Source organism: Periplaneta americana, chromosome 8 (genome assembly GCF_040183065.1).
Source record: "Periplaneta americana isolate PAMFEO1 chromosome 8, P.americana_PAMFEO1_priV1, whole genome shotgun sequence".
Lineage (NCBI taxonomy): Eukaryota > Metazoa > Arthropoda > Insecta > Blattodea > Blattidae > Periplaneta > Periplaneta americana.
In genome coordinates this window covers 172,856,610-172,867,311 of record NC_091124.1, presented here as the reverse complement: position 1 = coordinate 172,867,311, position 10,702 = coordinate 172,856,610, and the positions used below count along the sequence as shown (strand labels likewise).

The window sequence follows — 10,702 nt, the reverse complement described above, 5'->3', positions numbered from 1 at the left end:
GAATGGCATATTTAGAAACAAGACATCACACTATCACCGTTTACTCATGGCTAGACTTCGTGGAATTGCCACGAGAATCGTCAGGTTTACTACGCACGCGGTATAGACTGTATGAGAAGGGGACGTGCAAGGGATGGAGTATGCCTCTGTTGTAATCACTGAGCAGTATACTGCGGTTACAATAAAACCTGTATCCTGCATTCAAGAAATATAATGCATGATCATTGAAGTAGGAAATGTCTAAACATTTAAATACACAATTATTTTATAGTGAAACATATTAACTCTTAAATGTAAGATATTCGCATCATCCTTGAATGTGTGCATTTCAGTGAAGAGTTACGTACATTTTGAGCAACTGCAAAGTGAACCTCCTACGATGGTCACTCAAACACTTTTTATATTGGGAAAATGTACGTTCAACATCACACGATGTAGTAGGTGCATATTTGAAGAACGGAAAGCCACTACTTTTTAGTACACCAACTTCAGACGTCTTGTCTTGACCTGATCCTATAATACGAAGTTGTGAATAGGCAGAATTTTTAGCAATAATGTTTCTCAACTTACATTTCACTTTTTCTGAAATTAGTGAATTGTTATTTTGGATAACGATTTGTGATATTTTACCCACTACATTAAGGGCTTCTGAGAGTTGTAGTTTAGACGATTCTAACAAGGTGATGCTTTTGGACACGATTTTAAAATCAGAATCAATGAACTCAATATCTTCCAATATTCAGAAGGCAATGATTTTACAGCTGCAATAGCGGAACTGACTGTGCTATCCAATGCATCAATTACCTCCATTATTTTGCCGTAATGTTCTGCATAATAATTAACAGCATCCAACCACGTTCCCCAACGGGTCAAGACTGGCTGCGGGGGTAAGGGTATTCATGGGGCTATTGTTTGGAACAGCAACACTGTCATTGTAGTAGGCCTATGTTTGATTGAATTCTTGTCAGCACTGAACAAATGTTAAGCTTTGACTATTCCAACCACAGTAATGCAAAAACAAGTGCTTACATAGGTATACATTAGCTGTAGCTGCTCTATCTATTCGGACCGGTCACAATTCTTAACATGAACTGCTTATACTACGAGACCGGGAGGTCGCCCACCTCCTCTATACTACCGTACATCGGCAACCTGATTGCATGCTGCGTGTGGCAATTCAACGAAGTCTACTCATGGCTAACACTAGGTCAAATGAAAATGTTTATGAAGGGAGTGAATCATACATAGAAAGATGATCATTGATCACTCAGAAATCCACATTTAACACATGCATATACCGATTTCACTCGAAATAAAAACACATCCAATAGCATTTGCATTAGGGAAATAGTTTGAAAAATGAAGTTCCACAGAACTTTTCCTCCACTTTAGAAGTTCAGGTGCAGTTTTCACCAGATTCACAGTTCAATATTCTGAAAGTCTTGGGATTCATACTGGCATGTCTTCAGTCTCAAATAAAATCCACACAATAGACTTATCATTATACAGGAAACGATTCGAGAATGTATATGAACTTGTGTCGAAATTTAATAAACAAAAATTCATTCAGTTCAAAAGCTCACTTAGGAGTTTCTTCATTACAGAAAGTAAAACTTCAAACATATTTCACCCTGCTGGGTGCCCTAATGGACGGCAGCCAGTTTAATGGTAGGGGAAGCATATTGCATGCCAATTCGTCCTATGATTTTTGAAAGAAAAATCTATCATAGGACTAACTAATTTGTTTTAAGAGTGTTAATATTCACTACATTGTTTTTATGGGAGCTGGGCATACTAGTGTGCATTTCGTTCAGCTGTAACAAGTGTCCTATCACTGAGATGAGTAAGAACTATGCCATTGTGAGTGAGGTACTAGTACTTAGTGGACGTTGACGGGTCCCATTTCCATATTGCAACCCTGCATTGTGCATTCAGTGTGGTACCACCGACTGTCGAATCCTAAAGCAGCATTTGCTTCAGAAGCCTGCAACATGTCACCATTCAGGAATTAAATAGTAAGCATTAACATGTTTAAAAAGAAAATGACCATTTATCTATTTACATCATCCAATGTAATAAAAGACATATTAATATTAGATTACAGAAATTGACAGGTGTTATTACACTGTAATAGATATTCTTAAAAGTAAATCCAATACTACACAATTATCAATAATATTTCTACAATAACTCTTCTCGGGTTCTCAGCTAGGTGAGTTGGAGATTTGCTTCCAAGCTTTCGACGGCTAGCTCTGCCATCTTCTTCAGGGAATGAAGTGATGTAGGATCATGTCTAGCTGGTAGCTTGGAAGCAAATCTCAAACTCACCTGGCTGAGAACCCGAGAAGAGTTATTCTACATCAAACGCCGGGAAAGCCTCAAGTCATACAATAATATTTCTACTCTATATGTATGTAAAGCATTGATCTTGACCAAAGTGAATGAAAATAAATAAAATATTTTGAGTGTAGAGATACATATTTAGAGTGATTCAAAATCCAATCTTATTAAAAACGGATAAAATTGAAAAATAAAGCATTCAAAATTAATGTAAGGCATCTTGGATGAAATGGTCATGTTACGAGAGAAAAAAAGAACGAATAAGGGAGACTATTGTACCTTTAAAAACTTTTCACATTTGATGCTTTTCTTTAATTTTGGGAAATGAAATTTTTAAAAATAAAAAATGCTTGAAATAATTTGAAGATTCCTTCACAACTTCCTCTATGTATTTTCCTGTTTTATAGGTCTATTAAGGATGAAAAAATAAAATGAAGGGATATGTAATGTGTGCGAAGGTACAAAAGGTTGGCGTACCTTGGAACATACCCTCTTGTAAATTGGAACACATGGAATATAGGTGGGAAAATAGCTGTAAAAACTGACAATCATATTTAAAATGTTTTTGCTATCATAAACCAGAGCAGGCTTCTCTGATTCAGATTTTATTTCCTGGAGGAGCAATAACTGCTTCAACAGCTTTTTCCAAGGCATCCGGATCAATTGGGGACCTCTTACCTCCAGATTTACTTCGTGACATGATCTTAAAAAAAAAAAAAAAGAAAAAAACCGATAGTATCGTGTAATTTGCAACATGTTCCATGGTACAAGATGTTTTGTGTTCAAAGGTACAAGAGGGTGCACGTTTAAACAAATATGGCTCTCAAAACTACAATTTCGAATAAATCATGTAAATTAAAATTTCTTATTACTCACCAGATGATAGGGAAAACACTGTACTTGATTCATAGTAACAAATACAATTTGGTTTTGTGTTAGAAAACATATATCAATGAACGAAATATTTACGTTTGGTACTAAAAACATTGTTTTGTCCACAGAACTCACACTTTGCAATAAATCAAACCGAAACTACGGCCAGAGCTACTTAGTGGCTTTCTCTCCAATCTACTTCAGATTGAGTTCTCTAGGGATAAAAAAAAAACAAAAAATGTTGAAAGGTACACTATGCTGAAGGTACAACAGTCTCCAGTACCGGTATTGAAACTTCTTTAAGAAGAAGGAGCCTTAAGATAGATCCTGACTAAGCTATAGTGATATTAAGAAATTTATTAAAATATTTTTCCAATTACTAACTGGAAACATTTTGACTGACTGGCTTGAACCTACTACATACACTGGGAACTCAGAAATTGATACTTTTCATAGCTTATAACACTTTGTAATAATAATAATAATAATAATAATAATAATAATAATAATAATAGTAATAATATTAAAAATAATAGTAATAACAATAATAACAGTAATAACAATGATCATAATAATAACAATAAGAATAATAGTAAAAATAATAGTAATTACAAGAACAATATTAATAAGAATAATAATAATAGTAGTAATAATAAGAGTAATAATAATAATAATAATAATAATAATAATAATAATAATAATAATAATAATAAAAATAATAGTAATAATAATAATAATAATAATAATAATTATAACAACTATATCTGTAGTTGTCCCACGCCGTGGCGTCGCGGTCTAAGACATCCCGCCTAGGACTCGCGTTACGGAATTCGCGCTGGTTCGAGTCCTCACGGGAGGAAGAAATTTTCTCATGAAATTTCGGCCAGTGTATGGGACCGGTGCCCACCCAGCATCGTGATGCACTTGGGGAGCTACGATAGGTATCGAAATCCGGTTGCGAATGCCAGCTGTAACGGCTGGGGGGATCATCGTGCCTCCATTCTGGTTGGATGATCGTCCACCTCTGCTTCGACATGTGGGCGTGAGGCCAGCAGCCGGCTGGTCGGTCTAGGCTCTTCACGGGCTGTAGCGCCACGGATTATTTATATCCGTAGTTATTACATGCACGGTATTATGAATGTCCAGAACAGTATTTATCAAATATAAATTAATAATTAAACAATGAAATCTATGCTAAAGTTACAATAGGCCTATTCTGTAACTAATTTCATTTTAATTTTCTTCTGCACTGAGGTCAGCATGCAGCTTCATATGATATGAAAGTGCTCGCAGATATTGTATCAAATTATTCCTGTCCTTATATTGATTACATCGGTGTACAGTCCTTCAATTCGCCGTTGATTTGTAATGCACCGGTACTTCTTGTTTAGGGGTGTCTTACGTTCATGTGTCTATAGTTAATTTGGATCATGGTATTCTCTGTTTCATTCTGTTCGTGTGTTATGTTTTCTATACGGACATAATGTCCAAACAGTCTTTTTTAAATTTAGAATGGAGACCTTTCACTAAATTATTGGTTTTATGACCACATTGCAACGTTATCTCCTAGGAATTTCACATGGGAGATGGAAATCTTGTCGGTGTAACTGTCCGAAAGAAATGTCGAATAATTGTCTCTGTACATACCATACATTGGATATTTTGACTTCTAGACATTTTTCTATATTGGACATTTTGTTTTGCGGACATTTCTACATATTGGGCATTTGACTAATGGCCTTATTCGATTGGAAGTTTTAGTTGTGGACATTTTTATTGTGGACTTTCTATATATTAGACTTTGAACTGTGCACGAATTAACCTGGAACGTAATGGATTGTCATCAAAACAAAACTGAAAAATCACCTTGAACTTGAAAATGATATATGTGTAAAAAATACAGAATTCAGATTTGAAGATAAACTTTCTAAAAAAACAGGCACATTTACCGCATTAATTAAGTTATATTTTACTTTATAACCACTGAAACATTTTTTGTTCAGCATTCTTAATGTTTATGTCTCTAAATACAACATACATATATGAGGGGGGTCAGAAGCTAAGGGGTACAAGTGACATTTCTAAAAAAAAAAACATGAGTTAAGTTCATCCAGAGCAAGTTAAAGCACCGAAAATTTTAATAGCAAAGGAATATACAGGGTGATTCAAAAGGTGAGGTCAACCGATGAGGAGATGATTTAGGGCGACATTTGGAGCAGGAAAGTCCTTTATCAGTTTATTTATTTGCAACCGTTCCAGAATTACAACATGTCAAACATTTACTCACAACTAAGGTGACTTACAATAATTACTAATTTATAGTACTTTAAAACTAATGGAGGTAATTATTACAGTTGTCTGAACACTATTTATTAATAAAATAAATAAAATAATAAAACTGGTTAGAAACCATACATGTTTCGGGGGCTATGCTCCCCCATCTTCAGTGGTTGTACCACGACTACGGTGTAGATGTTCTACCGCGTGTCGTATCTTAAAGAGTCAGTCCTCTTTAAGAGTCAGTCCTCTTTAAGATACGACACGCGGTAGAACATCTACACCGTAGTCGTGGTACAACCACTGAAGATGGGGGAGCATAGCCCCCGAAACATGTATGGTTTCTAACCAGTTTTATTATTTTATTTATTTTATTAATAAATAGTGTTCAGACAACTGTAATAATTATCTCCATTAGTTTTAATCTTCACTTATGAACACTGTTGTATTTTGACCTTTTAATTATTTAATTATAGTACTTTATTGGAGTAGCTGCTCAAAATGTTCTCCGTCTGCACGCAAAGATGCTAAGGCGCGTTCCTTACTGCGCTGTGCACAAGATCTAACAGCCCGTTTCGTAGTCTGATGTCTGTTGCAGCTGCACTAACTCGTTGGAACAGATTATCTCTGTCTGTAATCTCCATAGCGTATAGCGTATACCATTTCTTTCATAAAACCTAGAGGCGTTAAGTCAGGGGACCGTGCAGGCCAATCACAACATTTCACGACGTGTGTTCCATTGTCACTTCATCAATTGCGGAAATGACTTTTTGTAAACAAATCTAGATCAAAACAACTGACGGTAAATTACTATTTATTGTATCATGAGATGTGAATTAACTGTTTGACCTGTTGTAACCCTGAAACGGTTGCAAATAAATAAAACTGAGAAAGGACTTGCCTGCTCTAAATGTCATCCTGAATCATCTCCTCATCGGTTGACCTTACTTTTTGAATCATCTGTATACTTTAACTGCATCACACACTAAAATTTAAATAAAACATTTCACGAAATTTACGAAAGCTTAAGTACTTTCAGCCAAATTTTCTAAAAATAACTTAAGTGCACTTACACCTCTTTGCTTCTAACCCTCTCATATATTAATAAGTAAAGATGAGGGATTTGTGCGGTTTGTCGTCAGGTTGCGTGTGCAGAGACGTTATACAGCTGTATGCCCAGTGCCTGTGTTGACTTCCGACGTAAACAAACCTCGCGAAGAGTACAGTCTAAAAATGACAAATGCAACACTCCGTTACGGTCTAGCAGATGACAATTTACAAATATGAGGAATGAAGCAAGTAGAGCGATCGGTTTGGAAGTAAATCCCGAAAAGACAAAGTATATGATTATGTCTCGTGACCAGAATATTGTACGAAATGGAAATATAAAAATTGGAGATTTATCCTTCGAAGAGGTGGAAAAATTCAAATATCTTGGAGCAACAGTAACAAATATAAATGACACTCGGGAGGAAATTAAACGCAGAATAAATATGGGAAATGCCTGTTATTATTCGGTTGAGAAGCTCTTATCATCCAGTCTGCTGTCGAAAAATCTGAAAGTTAGAATTTATAAAACAGTTATATTACCGGTTCTTCTATATGGTTGTGAAACTTGGATTCTCACTCTGAGAGAGGAACATAGGTTCAGGGTGTTTGAGAATAAGGTGCTAAGGAAAATATTTGGGGCTAAGCGGGATGAAGTTACAGGAGAATGGAGAAAGTTACACAACACAGAACTGCACGCATTGTATTCTTCACCTGACATAATTAGGAACATTAAATCCAGACGTTTGAGATGGGCAGGGCATGCAGCACGTATGGGCGAATCCAGAAATGCATATAGAGTGTTAGTTGGGAGACCGGAGGGAAAAAGACCTTTAGGGAGGCCGAGACGTAGATGGGAGGATAATATTAAAATGGATTTGAGGGAGGTGGGGTATGATGATAGAGACTGGATTAATCTTGCACAGGATAGGGACCGCTGGCGGGCTTATGTGAGGGCGGCAATGAACCTTCGGGTTCCTTAAAAGCCATTTGTAAGTAAGTAAGTATGTTGAAACATTAGTATAGTTAGAAGAAGAAACTTGCCTTTATGATTCATCCATAGCTTCAGAGCCATCGCAAGCCGAATTGCACTGCACTACTAACATTCTTAAATTATCGAATGTCAAACGTCGTCGCAGAATACTCACACAGTTTTTGAACTGCGAAAAGCTTCTTTCAACGTCACAGGACGTTAACGGTGCTTATATCAAGTATACTACCCTATCGTCTGATGATTTTGCATTATTCAGCATGTTACAAATTGTTAAATATCTCTTATTTTTCTGTTATTTATTCTTTATTCTCTGTGTGCAAGGTTCTGGAGGTCCTTTCTTGATTTTTTCTTACACCTATTTTATTATTGCTATGCCCTTGGATATTTCCAAACCAGATGTTTCTAACTGCGTTATGCTTTCCAGAATCGTTTTGTGATTTTGGTGTATGAACTTTATATCTTCAAACAGTTTAGAGGAAATAAGAGATTTGGCAGTATTAATGGGAGATGCATTTTCAGTGCTTAAAGCATCATTTACTTTATAACTGAAGTGTAATTTACTGCATAATATGAGACAGCCTCTACCCAGATACCCCATCTTGTAATTACTGGTTTTGGTGGAAGGGCAATACCTGGTGCAATGTCTCGAAATTGTTGTATCCTTGCAGCGCCTTAAGAAATAGATATGAAGGTGTCAACACCACTAAACTTAGCACGGTTCTCCTCAGCCAATCTATTGAGACCATGAGCAAGGCACGTTATGTGAATAATGTTCTTATACCGTTCTTTTATTCCATTTGCTGCCGTCACTACGTCCGTTCACCACTGCAGTGCACTGGACTATGAAGGCCTGTGTTCGTTCCTTTTCTTATGATAAGACGGCAAGTAGGCAAATGGATAGCGTGTAGTTGCATTTCTTTTGGTTGCACTGGTCGTAGTTGTTCACCTGCCAGTCCACCTATGCTCCCTGTCGAGTCAACCTGTTTTTTGTGCCGCGCACAAACCCCTCATCTCATTTTTTTGTTTTATTTTGAAATCCCATACTTTGGGAATCATTGTGTTAATAGATAATATGAACTTATCTCTTATCTTTATATTTTACGTGGAAGTTTGGTCTTGTGGCATTAAAGACAATGATGTAACTTATTTAAAAACGACATATCTGTGTGTATGTGCATGTGTGCGTGCGAGCATGTATGTGTCATCTCCACTTAGTCTCATGCGGTGATGCAACTGTAAATACAGGCATAGGAGACCAAGTGAAACTGCCCTTTTTCGAATAGGAAATGGACGTGTGTACCTTGAGTTGTTTGTCCTGTGTCATCATGCGTTACACCGGCCATACGCCCAAGGAGTTTTATTCGTTGTGAACGTCTTGTGCTGGTTGGAGATCTTCACGAGAGTAAGGACAAATCTAGCAAACTTGTCCAGTTCTTGAAGATTGTTGATGTGTGTATATTTCCTTGTACATAGGGGATTACTGTTTTATTATGAAATGATGTGGAGTAAGTGGAACGCATAATGTAAGTGAAACTGATCAATGCCCTGTCTGACAAATGTAGCAAGATATTTAACATTTTAAGCGAAAGTGTTTTGGTATATTTTTTAACTGGCGTAATATTATCAGGAGTTCTTTGTTATTATGTATAGGGATATGATTTATTATTTAAAACATTGTGGTTAGAACACCCATTTACCGATACTATGGTGAACGGAGAAGAGTTTGGGGCAGAAGAAGATATCAGATGATAAACGACATTAAGATATATGAATCAAATAAGGAGACTAAGAGGAAGGCAGAAAATAGGAAAGATTGGAGAATGCTGGATTTGCAGGGAAAGATCTGCCCATCCATATATATACTGTATATATAAATTACTTCAACTAAATTTTCTAAAGCTGAAAAAAGTGAACAAAACATAATTAATGTTCTTTGTAATGAACCAGTCCCTCTCATCATCCACTGTGAAGATCGTGTGCTGAGAGTCACAGGAAATATTGTACCAAGTTTGAGGATTCGTCAGTATGATAATAGTAGATTATGCAACGAGCCTATAATGAAGGTAATTAAGAAGGGGGTATGGATATTTATGAAACTCGCTTGCGCTCGTTTCATAATTTTCATACGAGCTTCTTAATTACCATTATAGGCGAGTTTCATACGACTTTTTATGCTCGACCATATTTCTAACTTGATATTATTAATTTTCTTTGTATCTGACCTTGGCCAATGTCCCGTATGTTGTGAGATGTGCGCAGACGGGAAAGTATTGATTTTTTCCGAGGAACAGGTGTTCACATTGACCTTGCTAGGCCATAAGAACCTACAGAGATAACATTGAAATTAAATTAGACATTGAAAAACAAGATGACAAATTGAATTTATTTGAATATTATTTACAATTAACGCTAATTATTATAGTAACAGAACATAACCTTCTACGACAGTATTGGATTTCCAGCCTCCGTGACTTTTCGCTAATTCTCTTTCGATTGCATATCCGAGAATAATCGTACTTGCGGTTTTATAACGGTAGAACGCTGACCTGTCATTGGCTGAACAGTTGTAACCTGAGTCGTCATTGGCTGAAAGACCTGACCTTTAATGAGTAGGTGTACTTTAATGACATGCATTAAAGGTCTGCTAGCAGGTGTATAATTACTACATTTCGGCATGATCGAGCATAAAAATAAAAAAAAAAACAGTATGGGCGAGTTCACAAATTCAACTGGAGAAAGAATCCGACGAATTCAATCGATGTATGGTCATGACGTCAGTAATTAATATGCTGGATTAAGCGTTTTTCCTTCAATTAGAGAACGATTTGTTTGTTTGAAATCTGTATCACTGTAACACCGTCTGCTCTAATGCATCCATGCATCCGATGGCTGCTTATGCTGCCTGCTCATAAGACTATTCTAACAATGCTTTCACTGAAATAGGTTATCTACATATTCCAACGGTAGGTGCAGCACCAACCAGCTCATCTGTGTCTGCTTCAAAAAAAAAACCGTTGTTCTACGTACTTTGTGCCAGTGTGACAAATTGAAGTGTGTTACGAATAACAATAATCAGAATCTTGTGTCAGAGACTTGTGGATAAATTCGTTACACCTCTATTTAGTAATGTAGCTAAGTTCCACACAGAAAAAGTTTTCCGGTTTTCTTGTT

The 10,702-nt window shown here is 36.4% G+C and overlaps 1 protein-coding gene across 2 annotated transcripts in view; it reads right to left on the bottom strand.

The window, feature by feature from the left end:
- Nucleotides 1-251: 251 nt before the first annotated feature.
- LOC138705237 (secretin receptor-like) overlaps nt 252-10,702 on the bottom strand; it is a 669,872-nt gene continuing 659,421 nt past the window's right edge. For both annotated transcript variants that reach the window (XM_069834055.1, XM_069834054.1), the window contains exon 13: nt 252-1,984. In XM_069834055.1, the coding sequence (XP_069690156.1) occupies nt 1,880-1,984 (105 nt within the window). In that variant the 3' untranslated portion in view covers nt 252-1,879. The remainder of the gene's footprint in view (nt 1,985-10,702) is intronic.